General features: G+C 41.9%; 1 protein-coding gene across 1 annotated transcript in view; it reads right to left on the bottom strand.

The window, feature by feature from the left end:
- LOC140240538 (uncharacterized) overlaps positions 1-26,447 on the bottom strand; it is a 60,000-nt gene that overhangs the window by 16,840 nt on the left and 16,713 nt on the right. Inside the window, exons 10-29 of the mRNA XM_072320302.1 lie at positions 26,079-26,222; positions 24,572-24,898; positions 24,235-24,363; positions 21,951-22,564; positions 20,846-20,995; positions 19,439-19,707; positions 18,571-18,738; positions 16,451-16,611; positions 15,701-15,895; positions 14,692-15,050; positions 13,301-13,470; positions 12,669-12,768; positions 11,616-11,858; positions 10,575-10,776; positions 9,232-9,363; positions 7,219-7,382; positions 2,723-3,890; positions 2,214-2,306; positions 1,639-1,746; positions 782-847 (exon numbers count right to left, since the gene is read on the bottom strand). Coding sequence (XP_072176403.1) covers positions 782-847; positions 1,639-1,746; positions 2,214-2,306; positions 2,723-3,890; positions 7,219-7,382; positions 9,232-9,363; positions 10,575-10,776; positions 11,616-11,858; positions 12,669-12,768; positions 13,301-13,470; positions 14,692-15,050; positions 15,701-15,895; positions 16,451-16,611; positions 18,571-18,738; positions 19,439-19,707; positions 20,846-20,995; positions 21,951-22,564; positions 24,235-24,363; positions 24,572-24,898; positions 26,079-26,222 — 4,962 coding nt within the window. The remainder of the gene's footprint in view (positions 1-781; positions 848-1,638; positions 1,747-2,213; positions 2,307-2,722; positions 3,891-7,218; positions 7,383-9,231; positions 9,364-10,574; positions 10,777-11,615; positions 11,859-12,668; positions 12,769-13,300; positions 13,471-14,691; positions 15,051-15,700; positions 15,896-16,450; positions 16,612-18,570; positions 18,739-19,438; positions 19,708-20,845; positions 20,996-21,950; positions 22,565-24,234; positions 24,364-24,571; positions 24,899-26,078; positions 26,223-26,447) is intronic.

Below are 26,447 nucleotides of genomic sequence, written 5' to 3'. Positions count from 1 at the left end.
CAAGCTTACCTGGTAATTTTTAGCGATGATGAGAGCTGGTTGAGCACTGCTCTAAGTCCTAGGCTGCAATATCAGTGGGATCAATCACATCTGCACAGGAGCAAAAGCTGAGGCTGGCAGCAGTCTTGTGGTTGATTGGTCTGTGTTATCCCTCTTTCATACTGAAGAGGCTCTCCCCACCAGTAAGAATCTGCAACTAGAGTCTACTTATCATTTCTGAATATAAAATATTCAAGTACCGGGTAGCCTTGCACATTTTTTTTTTTGCGGGATTTTTCACCAAAAAGTAGGAAAAAGTAGGAAAAAGTAGGATTTTGAGCAAAAAAGTAGGAAAAGTAGGGACAGCAGTAAAAAAGTAGGAAAAAGTAGGAAAAGTAGGGCCACTTGAAAGCCTGCTTTTATTTGTTGTTGTTGTTAGATTGGCAGATGCAGTAAATGTCAAACCAGCTCAGTCCTTTTCTTGAGACACAAACTTTGGCATCTACATCAGAGGTTACACATCCAACCTTTATTCATCATCATCAAGTGATTGTGATGTTGGTAATTACAACAGCTACAGCAGCAAAGACAGATTATCCCAGAGTAAAAAAAAAAAATCAATGAAAAGAATAACCACAGGTGATCATCATCATTACATTATAACAGTAACAAAATTCAGAAAGTTATAACCAGTTAGAAAAAAAATGAGGTTGTCGGCTCTCATATAGAGTCCAGTGAATACATCTTGCTGAAGGGAAGCATTATTGACGGCTGGGGAACAGCATGATGGGACTCTTCGTACCTGCAGCAGCCGAAGATGTGGGACTTCCAAAGGTCTTTGGTGTTGACGATCCAAAGATGCTACCACCTGATGAAACAGCAGAATAGCAGACAAGCGGGTGAATTTTTGGGAGAGCAAAATGAAGGACACAACAAATGCACCGTACAATAAAGACATGCAAGAGATCGTAAAAGGTTAATACCACAAGTTACTTGATTAGAACATTTGTAGAATTACAAATAAGAACATAGAATAAAAATCATGTGCAATTCCATGCATCGCGGATCAAAATTCTGACAGAATGATAACTTTGAAGACAATGATTACAAACCCCGTCAGTATGATTGCCAGTTTGACACCTTTACCCACATATCATTGCACGCGTCAACAACAATGGCCTAAGATTTGTAGGGGCACCGGTAACGTGAAAACAGTACCATGACATCAAAAAAATATTATATACATGTATCAAATCTAAAAAGAATTTATGGGTCGCGAGGTGACTCAAGACGGGAGCCTGCATGTCTTGCAACCAGATGGCTTGGGTTCAATGCCCCAGTGAGTCTCACTGAGCAATGATGTATGTTATCATGTTGTCCCACCTAGTAACTTAGGCAAAACACTCTGTCCATCAGATAGGACACAAAATGGAGGTTCTGTTTGTGAGAGAGTCACAACTCATGCCCTTCCAGATCCTAATTCATTCATTCACCACAAAGAGAGGCTACATAAAGCGGTGAAGTGGTACGCCCAAAATACACACACAATACATACAACTGGTCCCCATGGGTAGACCGGCAGCACTATAAGAGTGCAACTGAACGTGGGTTACTCGTATTCAGCCATCTTCTCTTGTCTTGTCTGATCTGATAACTTACCTGTGGTTGCAGGCAAGCCGAACCCCGACGATGAGGACGTAGCGACGCTGAACGGATTGGTCTTGGCTGCTTCTGGGTTAGGTTTGCCACCGAGGCCACTGAAGAAGCCTACCAGATACAGAATAGATGGGAAGCAGAAACTATTACAGGTGGGAGCTGAAGTCAAGGCTAGTTTAGAAATAGTTGAGATCGTTGGCACGTAGTAATGATTGGTCTCCATGTTTTAAAAAGCAAATGCAAAGCATACAAAATGTAGAAGACATTTAGGCATGACTCTACACAAAAACATTTATAATTTGCAAATAATGTAATGACATGAACAATTTAATGCACTGATATTATTATCTAGAAGTCTCTAACATCTAACATCCAGCGTGTCAAATTCTGTCACGATTGTGCCGCTGATGGCCGAGATCTCGGGGGGCGGTAGGGGAATCAGCCAATCAGTGAGCCTTTCACATTTTTCTGTCACAACATGAACTGTTATTTCATTTGTTAGGGAGACTCCTGTATATATAGAGCGACTTGGCAGCTCTTCATTGAGTAGATAGCACGAGAAAATAACCAGAACCTACCTCCACTTCCCCCGGTGCCTCCAAACAGTCCTCCTGATGACGACGATGCAGCTGGACCAGCTGATTTCGCTAGCTGACCAAATGAGGGTGTACCTAGAAATGCAGGATTCAAAATAAAGACAAAGAATGAGCACTACATCACTCATACGATACAGAGCATTGATGGTTTGATTAATGCCTTAACGTCCTGTCTACATATGCTGTGGCCACAAAGTGAGAAAAAAAAAGTTTAAAAGCAACACAACTTTTGATATGAATTGAGATTACAGGTTTACATTTAAACACAATGTGTTGCGGTCATATGGAGCCAAATTGATATCACGATGCAGAGTATCACACACTCTATGACATTGTGAGCTTTTAGCGATCTTAATGTCGCCTAAAGAAAAATTGATTAGCTGCTTGATTAGGTAGGAAGTCATTATTCTGCATGGTAAACAAAATTTTTTTTCTTTCAAAATGCTATATAACTCTAACCACTAATACTGCCTAGTTTGTGCAGCACTCACTCGACTGGGCAGCACCAAAGACGGGCACGGTGCTGCTGGATGATGATGGCGCAGCTGAGGAGGAGGAGGAGCCAAACCCGGCCCCGAATAGGGTCCCTCCCGCCCCCTCACCACCAGGCCCAAGGGTGGACGCACCCCCAAATGTGAATCCTCCACTCTTCTGGGCCCCTTGGCCAAAGAGACCTCCGCTTGATGATGATGATGATGAGGACACAGGTGTGGCGGCCTTCTGTCCAAAAATCCCAGAGGTTTGACCGAAGGGAGCGCTGGGGGCACTGGACGTCGAGGTGGTGGTAGCAGTTGTCGCTTGTCCAAAGACGCCAAAGATAGAGGATGTTGCTGTGGTTGTTGGAGCAGAGGTCACTGCACTGGATGTCGACGTCGTCGTAGCTGTTGTCGCTTGTCCAAAGACGCCAAAGACAGAGGTTGTTCCCGTGGTTGTTGGTGGAGCAGGGGTTGCAGAACTGGATGTTGAGGTGGTGGTAGCTGTTGGTGTTTGTCCAAAGATACTAAAGACGGGTTTTGCTGCCGTGGTTGCGGATTGGGCAGATGTTGCAGCGGTAGAGGAAGAAGCCTCAGCCCCAAACAAACTCCCTGCAGACACTGGCTTCCCGAACGAGAAACCACCGGACGAAGTAGATGATGGCTGGGTGGACTGCCCAGATGTTGGCACAGAGGGCTCTGTCTTGGCTGCCTCCTTTGGAGTGCTATCCTTCGAAAATGACGACGCCCCCAACGAGGTTGCGCCCCCAAACGAGAAGGGAGCTGCAGCTGTCGGAGCACTGCTGGAGGCAGCTCCAAACAAGGTGCGTGCCGCTGATCCAGCAGTAGTCAAAGTAGTCGACGATGAAGAGGAGGAAGCAGATGAAGAAGACCAGTCTTTCGGGAGAGTGATCCCACCTGATGCACCCTTTGCAGATTGCTGTGGCAGGCCGTTCCCGTCCTTGGAGGTGGAGGGCTCCCCCTTGCCGACAGCAGACGGAGGCTTGTCCAACATGGCCCCTAGCAGGCCAGGCGCTGCGGGGGGAGTCTTGACACCCAGACCTGCCTCATCTACTGCAGCGGCTGGTTTGGTGACCGCCGCTGTCGTGGCAGCTGGTTTGGCAGCAGCTTGGGGTATCCCAGTACCACTCTCATCTCTCCCTACTGCACTAGACGATGCTTGCTCCTGAAGATGAGAGAAAGACAACAAAAATGACAACATGCGATGCTGACTTTTGTCCCTGGTCTCTAAAACGTTGAACACTAAAACACATCCAGTAAGCATACTGTAAAACCAGAAATTTTTGCATGCATGAAACTTCTGCAAATTTCGCAAGGAGCCAAGATTTGCGAAAGTAAAACGCAAGCATAATATTTTGTCTACACAATGCATTGAATGCCAGTGGGAATTCGTGATATTTTCCTGCTGCCAAAGAGGCTGTCACCTCCAATCTACAAAAATTTTATGCCATGATTGTTTCTGGTATTACAGCACTTCCATGCCCATGCCCATGCAGGTATGCCATATTCCTACACTTTGGCCAATCATAAATCTAAATAGAAACATCATTCTGGCTACTTGTATGCCTCCGCCATATCTTATTATTCTCCCATCAGGTCTACAGTATATATTGCCAATGTGAGACAACATTCTCACACGAGTGACAAATAATCATTATCTCATAATCTATACACCTTTTTCCAAGTCAAATCTTTGAGTTTTCAAAATATGGAAAACAGGTGCAATTGTAGCATTTCTATTTGACCTTTGACCCTAAACTTTCCCACATAATCACTATGTGCTAATGCATATTTGCAAAAAATTGTAAATACCATGTTTGATTACACTGATATGAGTATACAGGCTGTTCATTTACTCATTCAATAATTTCTTGGGTATGGAGAAAAATATTCAATTTCAGCATGAAATAGTGTAATTTCAGCATTTAAACCTGACCTTTGATCCTTGACCTTTGACCTCACGACCCAAAACTTCCCAAGAGAATTACTGTCAGGCAATTTATGTACATGTATCAAGTTTCATGAAGATACCTTGAGTCATTTCAGATATATATAAATAAAAAAAAGGAAAATTTAACATTTTCACTTGACCTTTGACCCTTGGCCTAAAACTTTATCTTGAAAGAATCTTTATCTGGTTATACCAACATATACTAAGTTTCATGAAAATACCTTCAGGCATTGGAGAGATATGGGGGAAATAGTAAAATCTTTAGAATATATTGGATGACCTTGACATTTGATCTTTGACCTCAGGTGCATGGGCCCAAAAGCTGATAGGCCCAGTTTCGTCAACTCATACATACATACTCCAAGTTTCATTTCGATACTTGAAACCGTGCTTAAGTTACGCTTTTCACAAAATGGATTACAGATGAAAAGACGAATGGACAGGAGGATGGATGGACGGACAGACAACCTGAAAACATAATGCCTCCCTTGACACTTCATGGTGGAGGCATAAAAAAACAACTCTGATCTGATCTTTGCATTACATTGCAAAGATGAGGGACACTTAATCAAGAAAAAACACGTAAAATCTGTAAAATGCATTAAACCTTCCCTTTTTTGGTAAACGATTTGTACACATCCGTGCACAGACATAAGTTGACTGCATTCAAACAGCAATAAGGCACATCACTGGTTTATGCACTGATACTATTCACTATAATATAAAGTCCGCAATGCCCTTACAGGTTTATGTTCAGTGATAAACAACAACAGTGAACAAAATCTACAGATTGTATGTACTGCACATTGAATTAAATTGTAAGAAGTATTGCATCCAAGGGCTGATGTTGCTTTTAATCTGACGTTAGTTCAGTTGCTGTGAGGAGTGAATAGAGGTTACAATTACGGTGAATTATGACATCCCACTGACGGTATCAAAGCTGAATTAAGGACTGAAGTTAACCATCCAAATGCTCAGCACATGTGGGGAACATAAATGAGTGATGTGAATATAAAAAGGTTCCCAAATTCTCCATCATCACTTGAACTCACGTAGAGGACTGTCAAAATGGTAGATTCAGGGAAACACAACACTGTCGTCCAGGCAAAGGGTGCCCTTGATATAAAGGCTAATGTATGATGCATGAATGCATAATTTCATACTTCATATGAGCCGAGCTTGCCAATAGTATTGATGAATTTCATTGTCTTTGGTCACGTTCTTGTAGTGGAAAACATACAGTGGTTGTAATTTATGACAACTAGAAAAGCACTCGGAGAGCACACACCTCCACCAAGCCTGCAACTCATTTCCACCCAAACACATACATGCATGCAATTTTCTAGTATAGAAGCCTTTTGTTTACATCATCAGCTTAGTACGCCCAAGCACAGCATGCGATTCAGTGCGCTTATGTAAACCTCCAGTACACGCAGCTTGAACTTCCAAGTTTGTTGACCTTACATGCCAAAAGATAAAAATCCTTCAAAAATCCATACAAATTCCTGGATCAGTAACAAAATTTAATCATCTGTTACATGTGGTCATTGACTTTTCTCGCACATTTTATTCAAATCCATTTGAAAATTTTTGAGTTATTTTGCAAACAGCCAAACCAACGCCGATGATCACTTAACCTCCTCCTTCCTTGGCAGAGGTAAAAATGAGAACTATTATGAAGTGCAAATACACCCAACTTTCCATATGATTATGATACGAAAACACACAAAAGATTGCTTTAACATTAATGTACACAAATCAAAGCTCACTACATAATTATCATAATCATAATTTTCATAATTTTTTCGACCTTTTACTCCACTGTCTGTAACTGTGAAGTACATATACATCATATATATATATATATATATATATATATATATATATATATATATATATATATATATATATATATATACATATAATACACATGAAGCCTTGTGTATTTATAATGACAACAGCTAATAGAAAAACAAGGGGGAGAGAAAGCAAGAGAGATAGAGAGAGAAAGACAAAGACAAAGAGAAAAAAAATAAGAAAGCGGCCAAAAATGCCATTCTGCTGTGGCCAAAGTGAGCAAAATTCACAATGTGCCCACCATTGATTGGCACGATGCAGCGAAGCCCAAGCAGTCAGACATGGTGAAATTGTAAACACTGTGGTAAGAACCATGCAGAGAGAGGTGGAGGGGGGGGGGGGAGGGGTGGAGAAAGACTCTTCTAGTCTGCTAATTACACGAAATTCAATCCCTAACAGCACCCAGGAGAAGCCATCTGCACTCATGTGAAGAAGCTCAAATCTGTTTTTATGCACAGTGACTGTTAGAGTCTGTGCACATGCAGCTTAAGGATATGTCCCAGTATGACATATATACATACACATTATGGACACAACATATGCACTCATATGAGATAGAGTATTAGCCAACACAAGTGTGACAAAGCAGGCAGGCTGTTACCTTAAATACACAGAAATAAAATGGATGAGGATATTTACCAACCGACCACAGCACATTTGCATAAATCACATCAGGACTGCTCACCTTTGTGGCTGAGGAGGAGGAGGAGGAGGAGGTGGAGGAGGTTGGCGCGGCAACAGTCACTGTCTGCGGAGCTGTCGGCGTGGCCACGGCAGACCTGGCTGGGGGTGCTAGATGAGGCTTGAAGGAAACCGTGGTGCTAGCTGTGGATGTTGCTGATGCATTTGCTGAAAACATGTAAGATCACAGTGATGATAAGCAAACCTTGAGAGGCTTAGGACTTTGAATACCTCAAAAGGGAAAGAACAACAACAGAATATGAAGAATTGGCATTCTTCTCCTAAATATCACATGACCAACAAAAACAACAAAATTCTCCTTAATGCTGATTCTTGCCAAAAATTCTCATTTTCTCAGAAGAAAGGAAAAGCCATAATTGCTAAAGTCTGAGTGGCACATCCTGTGTCAGAGGGAAGCTGCAAAGTTTGGAAAGATAGTTTCTTTGTTAAGCTGTATAATGATGCGCTCCCAACATTAAGAACATTGTTATTACGAAATTTCATGACAAGAAATAATACATTCAGGTCCCAAAATTATTCTCTGTATATCTTCATACACTTCATTTGTTCTGCTGTTAATAAATTTTGATGTAAACTGCCAATCCCGCAGACTTTGTCATAATGGAAGTTACATGTACTTCATTCAAGAGGTTGTATACACCTTCCTATCAATTTTAAAGGGGAAATTGCATCCTGATATTATGTTGCTTTGTATGAAACAAAAACAAATAAGGGGGAAATTTATGTACGCGAAAATTATAACGTATACAGTATATTTTCTCAAATATTTGGGCACAGGCAGATTTATCTGCTGAGGAGAGATATGCAAAAACATAATTGTTATCTCTTATCATATTCCAAGAGGAGGAGTGAAGAAAATTTTTCTTGGGAGAAAAGAAAAAAAATTGGTGAATTTTTGTGTACAAACCAATTGGAGAGCTGCTCAACATCTAGATCACACAAACTTGCCTATTTATCTTACTCTCTGAGCTTTCACAGATCATAACTTCTTTCGGGTGCGATACCTTTTCTCCAAAATTCAAACGAATTTACTTCTCTAATTTGTCTGTTTTCATATGAAGCTACATATACTAGGATGGCTTGGTTGACTGCTCATCACAGCTGAGTTCAAATTTTGAATTTTCGGTTTCAGAAATATTTGTAGCATGGAACTTTTCGCAAATTGGAGCTAATGGCCTTTGTTTTGTTTTTGTTTGTTTTTTTGCAGCATGAAATTGAATTGCCACTGGCGTTCAATAAAGAATAGTGTAGACAAGAACTTTTGTGTGCATTTTTAATTTTGCAAATCTTGGCTACTTTGCGACATTCGTCAAAATTTCATGCACACTGAGATTTCTGGTTTTACAGTATTCCATACTTTTGCTAGCTAGAGGATAAAGGCCATTGGGCAGTTTCATATACTGTTATTAAAACGAGGAATGTTTGCATGCATTATAATTTGCGAGAGCCAAAATTTGCGAAATTAAAATGCTTGTGAAAGTTCTTGTGTACACTATATACGCATTGAATGTTAGCGGCAACTCCCAAAAATTTGCGAAAATTTCATGCCGCGAAAATATCCCGTTTTACAATAGTGTGCTTAGACATCACTAATTATGTACATCTTTCCTACAAGCTCTTCATGGAGCTCACAGTTTTTTTTTAGTTTTGCAGTTTCATGCCTTTGGCTCGGGCCATGCCTGTGAACATCAGAAACACGGTCTAAAATAAGGTGAATGGTCTCTATATTTGTGAAATTAAACACTCGGCACTATATTCAACTTGGCTTTGCCACATCTCTTGCCTTGAGTGAAATCTTGGTCCATCGCACTCTTGACCACTCACTATAAGTGTATATTGATGTTGAGAACCAGCAAAGGGTTAAATAAATTGGTGATGCTGCTTTCTGGTACCTGGTGATGTAGAGCACACAGGATGGGGTACATGGACAACCCAACTCCCCCACAACCTCTGATTCCCCCCCCCCCCCCTCCCCCTCTCTCATACACTCACTCACCTCCAAAGAAATAGCCCCCTGGTGCGTTGGCAGCTGCGGCACCACCAGCAGGTTTGGCTGAGTTTCCGCTGAAGTCGAAGACTGGGGTAGGATTCTGGGCTCCACTGGCTGAGGTCTGATCAACCTTGTTACCTAGTGGGAATGAGGGGAGAGCATTTAAACATACCAACAGTGGAGACTACCACTGTCAAAGTGGAAATCTTAAAGGGATAGTACAGTATTGGTGGAGATGAGAATTGGGCTTTTAACTTTTTGCGAGATACCAAGAAAACACTTATGTTATAGTACAGAACTTACCATTTTAAGAGGAATTCAAAGTTTATTTGATGAAAATCTGGTTTGGAATGACTGAAACATCCAAAAACAAAGTGAAACAATGCGATCGTAATAAAGTGTGGGTCCCACACTTTATTAGAATCGCTCTTTTTTTGACATCTCAGCGATTTCAAAACCAATTTTCATCAAATAAATGTTGAATTAATCATAGAATTACATGCTCTTTCATATTTCACAGGAGGTTTCTCATTATCTCACCAAAAAATGTTAGAAACCTGAAATCAGGTCTCAACCAAAACTCTACAATCCCTTTAATGTGATTGATATCTAGCACTCCAGCAGATAAGACAAATTTTGCTACTTAGAAAATTGTCACTGACTATCAACATGCTACACATCATAGTTTTGATACTTGTGGACAAAAATTTGGGCCATAGCATATTCCCACAATTTGATTCTTGCGCCAGTGCTACATACTGCAAACTGTGCAAATATATTGATGCTGCAAAATGTTTCTCATTTTTTTGATACTAAGATTGTTATTGCTGCTCCCACCACTGGGCACGTACACAATACAAGAGCACTTCTCCATTGCAGCTAAATCTTACTCCGCGACTTGATGAAAAGGAATGGAACACTCAGGCACTGCCTGAATAGACAAGCCAATAAGTCTTCTGAGTCAACTGAATGACGCATTACTAGAAGTGGCACAGGCTTCATATCACCAAACAAAACTACTCACTCACAGACATTATTTTCTTTTTTTAATACAGCACTTACTGTCAACGATGATTCTATCATAGTTTAATATCTACACAACATCCTAGACTGCTAGCCCGTAGGACCATGCACCTTTGATTTTTCAACCTGGAAATATTGTCGAAGAATGCCTTTAATGAAACTCGATAGTTCCATTTTGCAATCATGCAGCTGTTTCACGTTGGATGGCAGCTAAAGGCCTGTGCCTGTATTCATCACCAACTGGGTAGCCTTCTGTGTGCCCCCCCCCCCCCCTACACCTGCTACTCCTAAGTTGTCGGAACGGAAAGTGACATTTGACCCATTACCTGATGCAGAAGTAGAAGCTGCCGCAGCCGCCGAAGCTAGAGTAGAGCTGAAGGCAAAGCCAAACGGTTGACCGGCTGGGGCGGAGGTGGGAGGCACCGCGGTACGGGAGCCGAAGGAAAAGCTTCCAGGTGCTGCCATGGCAGCAGAGTTTGTCGGCATGCTGGGAGGCTTGGTGGAGAAAGGAAATCCAAGAGGCTTCTCCTGCAATGAGAATTAAAAAAAAAAAAAAAATTACTTTAGGAGACTGTTACTCTGTTTATACAGGGCATTTAGAGTACTCCAGGAGTGCTCCTGAACCCCTCTGAACTCTGTATGAACAGACAATCGGGCCCTGGAGTGCTCTAAAGTCTGGTTAAAACCATCACCAGCGTTCAGAGCACACCGGGGGTGGTATGCAGCGTGGGCTGAACGTACAGTTTACACGTTAGAAAAATTCCAGCACACCCAGAGATCACCATGACATTTATGCCCTTCTCAGCCATTTTGGATGTGGTCTCGGCGAGCAGTGAATCTCAGTATTAATGGACAGAGAAGGGGATAAGCTAAAGTGATTCAGGAGTGCCCCTGGTCCCAGGTGTGTGTATGGGGTTTCTACCTTTGCCAGAGCACAGAAAAAACTCTGGAATAGTCTCTCTCTCTCAATCAGGCATGCATCATCAATCACCACCTTCAAAAATTGTCTGAAAACTCACCTGTGCCAAGAAAGTTTTCCATAGCCATGTTTGGGGTAACACTTCTTTGGCAGAGCAAGCTGGCTTTTAAGTTTAAGTCATTTCTAGTTAATTTTTTCTCTGCATTCCGATCACATTGTCAGATTTTCAGTTCAGATTAAATTCATGTCATAATCAGCTTCTTTATCTAACTAATCACAATGCCTACTATACTTGATCTATTTTCTTTATCTCTGCAGAAACTGTGTGAAATGATTAACAATCATTATTATCAATTAAGGTATTTGTATTGGGGGATGAGAAAGCAGGAGTAAAGCAAGTGAACGAGAAGAATGTCAAAAGCAGGGGACCCCTCCACTCATCAAGTACCTTCGTTGCGTCACTGGGAGCAGAGGAGGCACCTGCAGGAGGCTGGGAGGCCTTGCTGGAGGTGGACGGGCCAGCAACGCTACTGCTGCTGCTGCTGCTGCTACTGATTGGCTTGGTAGGCAAAGATGCGGTTGTCATGGCAACAGATGGTGCTGCCGACGCGGCTGTGGCTGAAGCAGCAGGTGGAGATTGGGGCTGTGCCTTTTGGTTGGTAGGAGATGTTGGCAGTGAATCGCCAGATGCCTGCATGAATCAAAGATCACACGACTGAAGTTATTAGATTACATTAAAGCTTTTCTTTTTTTGGGACAGGGAGGGAGGGCCATGCTTATTATTAAAAGTATATGGCATGCAAAATGCTAAATAAATAATATATAATTTGTACTCGAGACATTATGGATACACTTGTCTCAGACTTTACTGTACATCTGTCCACAACACAGCTCAAACAGGTAAAATCTTCATTCTACTTAATAAAAAACAAAAATTAGATATTGAATATATTGAAAATTGGACAATCTGTTCAAAAGTTACGAATTTTGAACTTTCAGTGCTGGATGAGAAGACTACACCAGCTTGTGATGTCACGTGTGGAAAATGATATAAAGAAACTTCAACATATTTCACTTTTCTAACATTAATGAAATAGCACTTTCAGAAAGCAGGGGGAGTAGTATTATCCGTAACATATGTCAGTAAAAAGTCGTAGCAAGTCGAGAAAATGTAGAAGTCTTCTCGTCCAGCGATGGCTGCATGGAAACTTTAAAAATTCATTACTTTTCAACAGATTGTCTGACTGTTTCCAGACTGTCACTGTTGTGTTCTACTACTATTGCTGCATTATCAATCCGCACTAAATAAACAAATGTAATATGTGTGCAAAAACGGAGTCATTTAGCTAGGAAGCAGCTTTACAGCAAAAATGTTTTCAAGTTATTTATAACAGAGTGCTGGAGTTAAAAGCCCAATCATAGCTGAAAATAAAGCCTATAGAATCCAAGATGAAGAATGACCTAAGTGGGATGTACAATCATGTATTTTCTCTCAACTCACACTGGCGACTGTCCCTGGCTGAGGGGTCTTGACTCCGCTGGCCCGGGCCATCTCCGCTATCACCTGGGTGACCACTTTGGCTGTGCCGGCGTCCACCGTACTGAGAACACAAGAACATCAGCATCTGGTCTCAACATACAGCTCATTAGGTGACACCCTTAATGGCTCTTGACTACAATGAATAGCCTGACAAAACATTGCGAAGGAGTGAATGAAGACATAGTCAAGAGAGTATCTACACTACAGAGGAACTTCTGCTCAGACAGAAGCCCCATTCACACACAGGAGTTGTGAAATTTTGCACTATGATGTGAAAATTGATTTCATTTTGCCACTATTCACACACTGCATAAAAAAGAAAAGAAAAGAAAAAAAAAAGCATGGCTGAAAGAAAGTGGTGACCATTCTGTCAGCAACTTACATGTGCCCCATTATCTTGGGTTGTAAATCTTCATCAAATATGGAAACTAAAAAAAAAAATAAGTATGCTCTTTTTGTCGGGCAATTTAGAGTTTGAAATTGACATGGTACTGTAGATATTACATCACATGTGAAGCAAGTGTGATAATGAATAAAAGTTTCATGTGTGTCGAGGTACGGAAGGAACACATTCACTGTCCAGCGGTACTCACCTCGCAACAGGTGCAAAAGTGACTGGTGGAGGCATGGTCTCCTTCATGGTGTCCAGGTTCTTCACGTTGACTACCGGTGGACTGGGCTTCTCCACCGGTGTGTTCCCTGCCTTGATGGCGTTGGCCCGGCTCAGGGCTGCCACGCCCGCCTGCTGTCCAGGGGAGGTAATCTGTAACCAAACATTGAAATCAGTTGCTCATTTCATTACCTGTGCGTCACTTTCATCTTTATCATCCCCTCCTAAGTATCTTACGCACTACATAAAGGGAAAAATTTTCTCAGTATGGTATAAAATTTGGTATGTAGTCTTTGTATGACTGCTATACAAGATGTCATTTGTGTAAAAAAGGTAATTAGTTAGAAATGTATATCCCTTTCTTCAAAATAACTGCCTATTTGACTAAAATCCTGATCCAATGTTGGTTAAGGGAAATTATTCTCTGATGTAATTATCAAAGTCTCCTCATTACAGTGCAGTGCCATACAATGTAAAATTAGGCTTTAAGGAATAAAACTACAAGAAGATGAAAGGATTTGTAGGGGTTTAATGAAACATCCAAAGTTAACCCTAACTAGGCTGGGCTATTTAGGTAGATCATAGAGCCGGGGGGGGGAGGCCTCCCAGGCCCCCCTCCAGATCTCGGCCGTCGACTGCGCGATCGCGACGAAAATTGGCACACACATTGCCTATGATGTAATCTAAAGTACCATGAAGTTCAATTTAAAAAAAAAAATTATCATTTATGCTAAATTATGCTAATTTATGCGTGATGATGCATGAAATCAGACAATTTGGTATAAATCACTAAATAAAGCTCAAAATGGGCACATTTTTTTGTGTAAATATTCTTTTTAGTGTCCTGAGCAAATATAAGAGAAAAAAATTGTGCCATTAGAAAAAATTTCTTAAGTATTTTATTGTTTTTTGAATTTCTTATGTATTTCTTTGTTTTTTCGACTTTATGTTTTTCATTGTTTTTTCGATGAAACTTGTCCGCGACATTGTTCCGAACAAGAAAATATATTAATAATTGATTTTAATCAATAAAACCCCAAAATAATCATGCTTTTATGAAATTTGCCTGTAAGCACAGTTTGCATTGAAATTGTACACAAATTCATGTTTTTGAGCAATTTTTGGTCTGACGTGCACATACATATTTATACGCAACTTCGAAACCGCGCGCCCGGGCATCGCAAATTTGGTGTCAAAAGATGCGGGAGACTCGAAAGAAAAAAGTCACAAAACGTCGCGGCGATGGCTTTTCGCGTTAGCGATACATCACGCGGAACGTCGAGGGGGGGGCCTCGGAGGGCCCCCCCCCGGCCTAGTTAGGGTTAAGAACAAATTGTTTATAAAAAAGAAGAAAAACAGAAAAGCAAGTCTGACCTTTGTGCTTGGTGCTGTCATCCCCCACGCCACTGTGCCTGACCCTGTGTGGGTGAAGCTCGATGTCTTGGGGGGCACTGCTGGCCCTTGGGATACTAGGGGTCTACTCTCAACACCTGTATCACCACTACCACCTCCAGCACCGACACCTGCTGTCCCTACAGCCCCCTGGGGCGCTGCTGGCACGCTGGTGAACCCCCTCGCCTGGGGCAGAGGGGTGGAGGCCTGCTTGGGCCTCACCACTGGGCCTTGTAAGCTCTTGTCCGCAGGGTGCGGCGAGGAGGCCTGTGGGGCAGTGCTGGAAGACGGCTTGGGGTGATGTGGGGGCGGAACCACGGGGACAGTCTGGGTACGAGCTGCTGAAAGGATGAGAGCATAAAGGGAAGAGTGACCAACCCACTCCAGTTCAATGAATATGAGCATCCTGTCATATAAATTTGAAAATTTATTTCCATTGTAGTCCCTCCAATGAATATCTCTGCTGGTAAATCTATTCTCATTTACGAGTAATGCTGGACATGGGGCAATTTTCAGAGCAAAAATAATGCTATGAGATGAAGTGAATACACTGCAAAATGGGCTTTGTGGAAGTTTTTTTGTGGAAGTGTATTACTCTACGAACGAAGCTTTATTCACTTCATGCTACATTGCTCCCATGACAGTACAGTTTGTACACTGAAATTGTATAAAGTCTAGTTCAGCAGTGTTGTCTGTAATCATGCCATCATTTCTAATAAAAGGCAAAACACTCTGTCCCCCGGACAGGACATTAAATGGAGGTCACGTGTGTGAGGTGGTGATGAGCAGGGTGCTATCCCGGTGCAGTGGTCCACTTATCCATCCACACAAAAATAAAGTTTGCAAGAATCTTCAAGACCGAAGAAGGCAGGAAGAAGTGGAAGAAAGCAGCTGGGGTTCATATGGGTGAATAGAAATCTGCACCTTAAACCTCTAGCGCCCGGGTAAGAAGAGGGCAAGCTGTTGTTAAAGTCAGAAAGGTCTTCCTTACCTTGAGACTGAGGGGCAGGACCAGAGTCCCTGAGGTCGGTGCGGGGGGCGTGATGCAATGGATGCCTCCCCGCATCAGCTGGGCTGACGTCGTACGGAGGACTCTCACTAGAGGGGAAGCGGAGTCTCTCACGCGGCAGGGAAAAATCTGTGATGTCTGTGAGATCAGCAATGCTCGAGGAGCTCACAAGAGCCGCTGAAACCAAAAATATGATTTTTCTGTTTTTTAAAAACCAGCTTCACACTTATGACCATGTGCCGAAAAAACAACAACAATGATATATTATATATATATGTACCAGGAAGTTCTCAACAGTTTACAATGGCATGAGAAATAGACTACAAAACTACATACAAGTAGGTAGCTAGTTCTATAAACTTCACATCGAAAAAATAACTTTTCTGAACACTGCTTTGAACTAAAGACTCGAAAACTACACAGGTATCCATTAGTGGTCTCAAACAGCTTATGCAACCAATTTATACAGCCACCTCATAACGTGAAAAAATCTTTCGAGGTATCTTCACGTCATGCACTTTTATGAAATGTAACACACATAGGGGGGGGGATCCCCAAGTATTGTTCAAACTGAGGAAAATATACATTTTTCATACAGGGAAACTTTTCTTAACCCACTGAAGACTTAGTCCCGATTAAACTGGGGCAGATATCACTCTAAGGAAAATGTGTGTTACAGCGAATATCATCTTGTTCTTAACGAGTTAAAACAAAGATCTGCAAGTGTCTTACCTCTGGGAGCTGATCTGATTGGGGTGGACTGCCTCTGGGACAGGATGTCACGTAGGATGGCCTGCTTCTTGGCTGAGATTGGTGTGCTTCCAGGCTTGGGCGGAGACTGAACTTTGACTTCCGCTAACCGGGAAGCCAACGCTTCTGGATCACTTCCCATTCTGAGATGACAAAAAAAGGTTGACATACGCACTATTCGTTATCACATTTCTGACACAATACAAGTTATGTCTTCATGTGATAAAACTTTCAGCAAATGCAAAAATATTAATATTACACAGTTGTAAAGTTTCAGGCAAATTTGACAATCCACTTAAAACTTGGGAAGTTTTAGTGCTTGAAATAACCAACGGCCATCAGCAACATGCCACCAAGCCTCTCCCACCGGGCCGGAATGCCTGTTTCAAAATAAGACCGTTAATGGCCACAATATTTTGTTACTCACTTGTACCCCTTTGAGTGGACTTGTTACCTCTCAAAAAAGTGGCCCTGACCCAAATCTGCTGAAATTTGAGGCCTGAATTTTGTCTTAAAATTTTTTTCCCAAAGTCCATGCGCTGTCAAAGCTGAATACAATGTGATGTTTTAGTATGTACCACTGATATTTCTGCATTCACAGAATTCACATGCATATTTTCAGGTAAACTGCCCTTGTAAATTGTCAACAGATCATTGCTTCCCAATATTCAATTTTACATAAAGCCAAACAAATAGGGCACTTCCAATTTCACTTTTCAATTCAAAACGCCATCTCCCATTGAATTCTCATGAATCATATTGACTACCCCTTTCCTGGAGTCACTATTCCAAGTAATTGATTACTATGCAGATTGCAATGTTGGAACTTTTGTTTTAATAAGGGTTGGAGAGACATTACTCTCTCATCAAAAATGATACAATCAGAAATTGATTTTGGCATTGGTATTTTTAATGATTTTGTGTTTAACCGTTCCATTGTTTCCACATGGAATATGTGATTGACTAATTTGAGGAAGGTTACGGCTCAGCAAGAGTGTGTCGGAATTGTTTTTGTGATGAGTAGGTTGTTTGGCAGAGTCATGGGCTTTCAAATGGATGTATTGTGATAGGGGTAAATGTGTGGTGATTTATTATGTAAGGGTTGGAAAGTTGTTGGGAGGAGGGGGGCATTGTAAAACAGTAAAACAGTTCTGAAGATGTCATGTTTTTATCATTATTTTATCATCATCACCTTCAACTTTTTTTTTTCTTTTCTTTTTTTTAGTCATTTGACATAGACTGGCCATTATCATCATCACCTCATCTTAGGATTTTACAGTCTTTGGATTTATGATGCCATAGCTAATGATATTTGATATATGTTATTTATGAACTGTTGTATATGCTTCCCTTTCCTTTCTTATTCTTTTTTTTTCTTTCTTCTCTCTACCACTAATCATCCCTTTATATATATATATATAAATATACATATATATATATATACATTTTTTTTTTTCCTGGCAAGTTGACGTACAACTGCAATGATTATATTTGTTATCATTATCATATCTCAGAATTTGTGAAGTGATTATGTGCAATATTGGTGGATTTAGAAAGAAATTTATATGATATGATGATATAATCACCGATATTTTTTTTGTATGTGTTGAATTGTTTGTTGTGTTGTATTTCAGGGCGAGTTGGTTTGGGTTTCAGTTTATTACGGGCTGACATGGGGGGGGGGGGGGCTGAGATTGGGACATAACAACCGGGAAGATTTCTGAAGTTTTTAACATCATGCCAATGGAGTCGGTTTTTATGCCACGTTTTTAAACGATTGCTCTTTTCAGTTAAATTTTGCATACATGTCCGGTTATTTATCTATCTGTCAAGTACTATTCCGTGTTGTTCTCTCTCTATGTATATACTGTATTTGTTATGCTTTCTCATTTATATGTAAAAAATCCCGCAATGAATTTCCTGTAATGTTTTTTATTGGACAAATAAAATTGAATTGAATTGAATTGAATTGAATTGCATTGAATGAAATGATCCTTGTCCTGAAAAAAAAAACATTCAACAAGAGCATATCAAGCATGTCAAATGAGTGAGTTCCCTTGGTCTACCTTGACACAAATGACATCACAGGTGGAAGGACTCACTTGATTTTAGGGGAGGGCAGGGCATTGAACGAGGAGGGGATGTCGTAGCGGCGAGCTTTGGTCAGCTGCTTTCTCAGATCGATCAGCTTGTTGCGCTGGGTGGACAAAATGTTGACGTGGTTCCCCACTGTCTGGTAGATAGCATCCATCGTTGGCGTGACAATTTTTCTGCACAAAAATGACAACCCAATAAACACGTTTAATCATAAATGTTTTCAGAATAGCATACAATTGCAGGCTCATTTTCCCTCTGGGCTGCACACTTTATACTTTTTTCCGTATTATATGTCTCTGAAACATTTACAATCCAATTTTTATCAAGACATTCTCTATATGATCACCCTGTAGTCTATCCATGCCAAGAAACGGTAAATTAGTCTATCACAAATAGAATTCTTTCAAAAGGAGTTCAAGAGCAAAAAGGACAAAACTTTCTAAGGGAGTCACAATGGAAAGCACTTTAATAAACTGTACCTCATCTATGACTGTTTCTGAATATTACATTTCACGTGGCACATTTTATGACGAGAAGAGTGTACTGGAGAAAAAAGAATTATGACGCACTACTCAAATCATGTGAACATTGACATACTTTCACTAAAACTCACTCAAAGCTTTTAAGGTGCTGAACAAGTGGACTTCTGAGAAAGACACTGAACACATGGATTTTGTGCAGAAATTTCAAACTTGACAACTATTGGAAATATAATCACACAAAAATATTTTTGGAGATGTTACAAATTTACACAAAAATACTCTAATCCACAAACTTATGAACAGACAGAGTACACTGAAAGTGACTTGACATGTGAGCTTTCTTTCTTTTTCTTTTTCTTTTTTAGTATTATATGATGGGATGGTTTAGAACCTTGACCGACGGGCCCCTAGTCCCTGGCTGATGTTATCCCACTCCATGTCCAGGCGAGTGTTGGCGTCCCTGCTGCCTTTCTCCAGGTTGTGGTAGAGGGAGCGGATTTCCTGGAGCTGCCTAGCCGTCTGGGGGTCCAGTCCCCGGGACCGCAGCAGCTGCAGGTAGCGGGGGTCCCGGCTCCTCTGCCTGCGGATGCGGCTCTCCTCCAGGAGGGCAAAGGCATTGAGGAGCTTAGCCTTCAGTCCGTGGACGTCCTCGTTCTGGGACTGAGAGTGGATGATGGGGGGGGGGGGAGGGATTGGAGGGATGGGACGGGGTAAGGGAAGCATGGGGACAGGGAGGGGGAAGGGGAGGGGAGGGGAGGGGATGGGGAAGGGATGGGGAGGGGATGGGGAAGGGGGGGGGGGGAAGGGGAGGGGAGGGGGAAGGGATGGGGAGGGGATGGGGAGGGGATGGGGAAGGGGGGGGGGAAGGGGAGGGGAGGGGGAAGGGATGGGGAGGGGATGGGGAAGGGGGGGAAGGGGAGGGGAGGGGGAAGGGATGGGGAGGGGATGGGGAGGGGATGGGGAAGGGGGGGGGAAGGGGAGGGGAGGGGGAAGGGATGGGGAGGGGATGGGGAGGGGATGGGGAAGGGGGGGGAAGGGGAGGGGAGGGGGAAGGGGAGGGGAGGGGATGGGGAAGGGGGACAAGAAAGGGGGTTTGGAGGAGGGAAGGGAAAGAGCTGACACATTCAAAACCTCAGAGAGGACTTGTGGTTGCACAGAGGTTTCCTTGGTAATTTAAAGCACAATTCCACGACATGATTAACTTGACCTTAATGGAGTAAAACTCAGGCACACATAATGGTGGACAGTTCTTCAAAAATCATACGGTGCACTCCCATTATAATGAACACCATTATAACAAAATTCTTGTTACAATGGAATCGAAATTCAGGTCCCAAAAGTATCAGCTATATAGCTCAATACACTATACCATTCAACTCCAACAAAATTTCAATATAATAAAAGAAGTCTGCCGGTCCCAAGTATTTCGTTACGACAGGTGTGAACTGTATATGGGTATATGAATACAGAAAGCTGTAGAATTCTAAAATGTCAATACATTCATTGGTTGCAATGCAATGGCAGACCGACCAGCCAACAAACCAACCAACCTACCAACAGACTAACCTTACAGTGATTCCTATTTACTCCCTTACACGTCTGTGTGGGTGGAGGTATAACGATGCCCCCCCCCCCAAAAAAAAAAATAAATAAAAAAATCAAGCCAAGGATTTCCTGTTCAATTTCCATCACTTTTGATTTCTCAGCTCATAAAGGTAAATTTACCTTCCTAAAGATAAATTACTTTCTTTCTTTTTTTCTTCGACCCTGGGAATAAAATTAGAAGTTCATTTCTCACCTTAGTACAATCCAGCACGTCTACTTTGAATTCAGCAAGATCGTCGACCCCTTTGCAGATGTCTGCAAGGTCACTGCTCGATCCTACCACATGGCTGCCAGTAGAAGCCCTAGCTTTCAGCTCTTTAAGTTCCTTGGTGAAGTGCTCAATCTATTGACAAAACCAATGCAAAAATATATCAGTTACCTGAAGCTCCTACTGAAGAACTCAGAATTACTATATTTTCATTGGGTTAGGGGACCACTTTAACCCTAATCAGGGCAGGCTTTTTTGGGTGTTCTGTGGCCGGGGAGGGGTTGATTCAACCCCCCCCCGAGATCTCGGCCGTTGATCGCGCAATCGCCATGAAATTTGGCACGTGCATTACCTGTGGCGTAATCTACAAAGCTATACAAAAAGAAATGGAAATTTTTGTCACAATAATTAATTATGCTAATATATGCGTAAAATCATACATTTTGCTCTAAATCAGAAATTAAAGCTCCTAGAATCCTAATTTTTGGTGAAAACATTCTTTGTAGCATTCCTAACAATGTACTTGAAAAAAAATTTGGTATCACAATCAATTTCTTATGTATTTTATTGTTTTATGAATTTCTTATGTATTTCCTTGTTTTTCGACCTTTTGTTTTATATTTTTTTTGACCTTTTGTTTTATATTTTTTTTTCCACAAAATTTATGACAGAACATATTTCCAGCATAATTATGCTAAAATTAATTAGTTTCAGCCTATGAAAGTGAAAATAATCATATCTTTATGAATAAGAAGAGAAAACTCCATTTGCATAGACTTTATACACAAAATCACGTTTTTGAGCCATTTTCGGTCTGACAGGCATGTATAAAATGTTATGCAGCGTCATAACGGTATGCGCAATTTTCGCGAAAATGGTGTCAAAAGATGCGCGAGACTTGAAAGTAAAAAGTCAGCAAACGGCGCGGTCAAAAAATTTCGCACGGCGGAGTAGTCGCGAAAAATGTAGAGGGGGGGTTGATTCAACCCCCCCCCCCCCCGGCCTTTTTAGGGTTAATATTGGAGAATTGGATCATACAAACAGTAGAGGAAGCTCTAGGTCCTGTGTCATAAAAGACAATCAGACTCACCTCTTCACGGATGTTTGAGATCAGGGCAGCATCAACTGGCTTGGCACTTGCTACGGGGGTAGAAGCTGCAGAGATGCCCTTGGAGCTGATCCCAGCTCTAGTGGCAGTGGGTGTTTGCTGGCTGGCAGGGCTCGCTGCAGGAGACTGTGGTGCCACCTGGTGCACCGAGGGTTCACTTGATGCCTTCGCTGCAGGGTAAGAGGGTGGAGCAGGCTGCACTGAAGGTGCCAATTTTTGGAGTGGTGGTGCAGCAGCGGCCGGGGCCACTGCATTGGGAGGGCCCTGGGCTGCCAGCCGGGAGAAACTTGGCATGGCAGTGGCCATGGGGGCAGTGGCATTAGGTGGCCCCGACGGCACGACTGATGGGGCACCTGGGGCCACCGCATTAGGGGGACCTTTGAAGGCGGCACCCTGTTGTCCCAGGCCTGCCACGCCGGGTGGCTGGGTAGCTTTGGCAACAGGAGGAGGCTGGGTTGGAGTGACCTGCTTGGCTCCCTGAGGCATGGCTGGTGGCTGAGATACAGTAGTGGTGGCCGTTGCACTGGCCACTGGCTTGGACAGTGCTATAAATGCATTGCCTGGAGGGGCTGCTGAAGAGACAGCACTTGAGGCACCTGTTGGATAAGTCAATTTGCAAGTCAAATACTGTATACTGTAAAACGGGGAATGTTCGTGTGCATTTTAATTTCACGAATTTCGCGAGCGCCAAAATTTACGAAATTAAAATGCGACCAAAAGTTCTTGCTGACACAATACGCACTGGATGCTGCGAGAAAGGCCATCAGTTCCAATTAGTGAAATTTTCATGCCGCCAATATACCGTTTTACAGTATCAAAAAAAAAAAAAATTACAGCGGGACCCTCCACAATGAGTACTTCAAAAATAATGAATCAATCCAAATACAATTTCAGAGTATGAAACTATATTTTATTACCCACATCTTATAGAAAACCCCATCTGATTTGCTTCAGAGGTCAATAAGAAATGAGGATTTTTGTAGAGTTTTAATATGTCAGGAATCCCTTCCCTCCGAGTTCTGTCCATTGTGTTCACACATTAATATGCAGTTCCAAGAGCATGCAATTGCTAAATTTGGAAGAATCAGACCCATGACATGCAGCACAATGATCTACATTTCTCTGTGACCACTTAGCCAAATTGAATGGGGTTATGGGGTTTTCTGCAAAACATAGGTAAGATGTTGTAATTTGAGACCCTGAAATAGCATTTGGACAATTTAATCATGCTTGAAGTTATCAATGCCAAAATCCAATTGTATTTTTTTTTTTTTTGGGGGGGGGGGGGAGAGACATACTGTAGAATTGTATTTTAAAACTTCTGTTGTGTAGAATGCCACAAACTCATACACCACGGCCGCCAATACTCACACATCAAAATCACAAAGGTTCTGAGGAGCAATCAGCAAGATACTCATGCCTCACACGTCTCTAAAAAGGGGGAATATAATTTCCCAATCAGGAAAGCCTTCCAATTCTCTTGTACAGTCATAGAAAATATCAGAGTTTTCAAGAACCCCAGGCAGAATCAATGAGACCTGGCAGCACTAGAAACATATGTCCATAGTCTCTCGTATTATAATCTAAATTCTTTTTAGATAATGGTATTTATTTCGTGGTCAAATTAATTTGTTACATTTTTAGGATATTTAAGAGATTTATAAATCTTATGGGAAGAGGTATGTGGACATAATACACTCAATAACTTCAAAATTACATAAAATTAACTTTAAAAATTAAGATATAGGAAAAGTATCAATGCCTCAAACTTACTTTGAACGAATCCTAATGTAACTGAACAGCTTATGTGCATACATGAACGTTTGTTCATGTGTTCTGAAGTATGGGGCTCTGATGCCATGGAAAATGACAGAGATATAAATCCGATGAGGTTTTAACCCTATGTTTAGAACCGCTGATCACAAATCATTATGACGCAAATGACCAACTTTGCAACAAATAACGACAATACTTCTTTATGAACACTTTGCCACCGCATCAAACACTTGCAAAGTAGGGCTCGACATTAGTGGTGACCCAATGGCCCCAGGTCACTAAAAGTCGACATCACGCCACCAAATTTATCTTTTGGTGGCCAATCTTGCAACTAAGATTAAAAATGGATTGTCACTTTTGCTCTCATTTCGGGCCACTACATACAGGTGTATCTTGTTGGGCCACTAAAATTCCAGATTTAAAGATTTTAGTGGCCAAAGCGGGCCACCAGACACAAAAGTTAGTGTCGAGCCTTGCAAAATGTTCTTACCTTTGAAGCTGAAACTGGCAGAGGTTTGGCCTGTCTGGGGTGTGGCAGCAGGACCAGATAACCCTCCTTTGAAGCCGCTCACTTGGGCGGGGCCACTCTGGGCCGACGTGAAGCTAAAGCCACCTGATCCTGCAGATGAAAAAGGAGAAACTTGAGAGTTTTGCTGTCTTGTGGTTTCACTAAACATTCTCCAGGAAAATCCTCTGGATTGAAGAACATAAACACGATAAACTGAACAGCAGTTTACAATAATTGCATGGTATGCAATTCATTCATTTTTCAAACACATATGAACAATTGAATGGAATTTACAATTAAGAAAGCACTCTTTGCCTACCGAATATTGATGACTGGTTGCTTCCAAATGCCGGTGTCGACGATGCCGATGCCGATGGGGCCACTGCAGAAGATGGTGGCTTGAATTGGAATGCCTGGGACTGACCCGGAGCCGTTGATTGGGACCCGAATTGAAAGGCCTGGGGTGCAGCTTGGAACCCGAAGGAGAAGGGTCCTCCTGCACCACCAGAGGAGCCGAAAGCAGCCGGAGGCACGGCTGAAGGAGGCTGGGTGGTGCTGGGGGGCTTCCCCACCGTCTGGGTGGGCCCAGCGGCTACCTGCTGAGTGGGGATCGCCTTTGGCTGAGAAGTTGTAGCTGGGCCTGCTCCTATCAAATATCAAATGTTGTAGTTTAATGGGGGAAAAACATGGTTTGTTGGAAACCAAAAGCTATTAGTTTAATAGAAAGTCACCGAAAGTAGCACATTTATGCTCCTGAATTCAAAGAGATGTCAACAACCAGTGCAACTGCATTTTAACAGCATGGTACACTTTTGTTGAACAAATGGAAAATCTTGCATTTATATACAAAACTAATAATTGTCAACTGGAATCATATACAACCCTCACCTGAGAATAAGAAGTTGAAAAGACCACAGATTCTGTCATGACCCTTTATTTCATATCATATTTCCTGTTTGAAGGGGACTGAATAATGTGTTCTAATCCACACTCGCATCCCATATTGGGGGAAAAAACAACAACAAAAACACACACACATATTCGATCAACTCTTTTAAACAGCAGAGAAATGTATAATCCACACATACATTCCAAGAGTGAGGGTGGTATTCTGAAATCCTTCTTAGGAAGAAATTTCGTCCCAAGTCAGGATTTTTTCTAAGTGCTATTCTGAAAATCTTCCTACGTTTCTTCCTAAGTACCTTCTTAAGTTTGTTTTCATAAACTTAGGGAGAGACTTAGGAAGATATGCAAATGAGGATGAGATATGCAAATTTCTGACTTAGGAAGAAGTTGGTATTCTAGAATGCACTTAGAAAAGAGTTTTAGGAAGATATTAAGGAAAGCCCCATCCCTGTCCTAAGTAGGTTGTTAAGATACAGCAAGCTGCAAAACATTGTGATAAGCACTTGTCATTCACTGCGTGCAACATGTACTTTTATGTGCGAAATGGGCATGAGAAAGGGTACATGCCGCGCTCACATGTATTCAACCCTACATCATAATAATATGTGATTGTCATTGGTTGGTTCCTTATGAAACGGCATTTTGTATTTGGCAAAAGAAAGGACGTGGGCTAGGATAAGGATGGTCTAATTTGCATTAAGAAGTTCCTAGGAAGAAATTTCAGAATACCAATTCTGTCTTTCCTAGGCACTTCCTAAGTTTCTGACTTAGGAAGAAACTTGGGAAGATTTTCAGAATACCACCCCAGGTGATTTTAATGGCAATGTCTTCAACAATGCTCTCACACGTTGCAGAAGGGGGAAAAGTGCGTGTGGTCTTCCTCACTGAAAAAACATCAACAAACCAACCAACCCTCTCACCTGTCAAAACCGGTCCTGTTGGAAATGGTTGCGGCGGCTTAGTGTTTCCTTCCTTGTCCTCTAAGTTGACCACAAAGAAAGGGCACAGGAGTCCCTCGGTGGACAAGACCATCACGATGGGTGCAGGTGGCAGAGTGTGGGTCTCTGAGACGGACAAACACTTGGTTTTAATTCATCAGACCTTCATCTAATCTGGGCTTCATCTCGGCATATATCCGAATCCAATTGTGCAATATTCAGAAATAAAAATATAATGGCACAACTTATAATGTCACACACTGTGCACATGGTGTTGAGTTTACCATATTACAACTAAGCAAAGTGCTGCAATAAATTTTCAAATTTTATCCCTCTGTCAACCTGGCTACA

Source organism: Diadema setosum, chromosome 17, assembly GCF_964275005.1.
Source record: "Diadema setosum chromosome 17, eeDiaSeto1, whole genome shotgun sequence".
NCBI classification, from domain to species: domain Eukaryota; kingdom Metazoa; phylum Echinodermata; class Echinoidea; order Diadematoida; family Diadematidae; genus Diadema; species Diadema setosum.
Note: the sequence above shows the minus strand (reverse complement) of the source record. Positions and strands in the feature narration are given on the sequence as shown.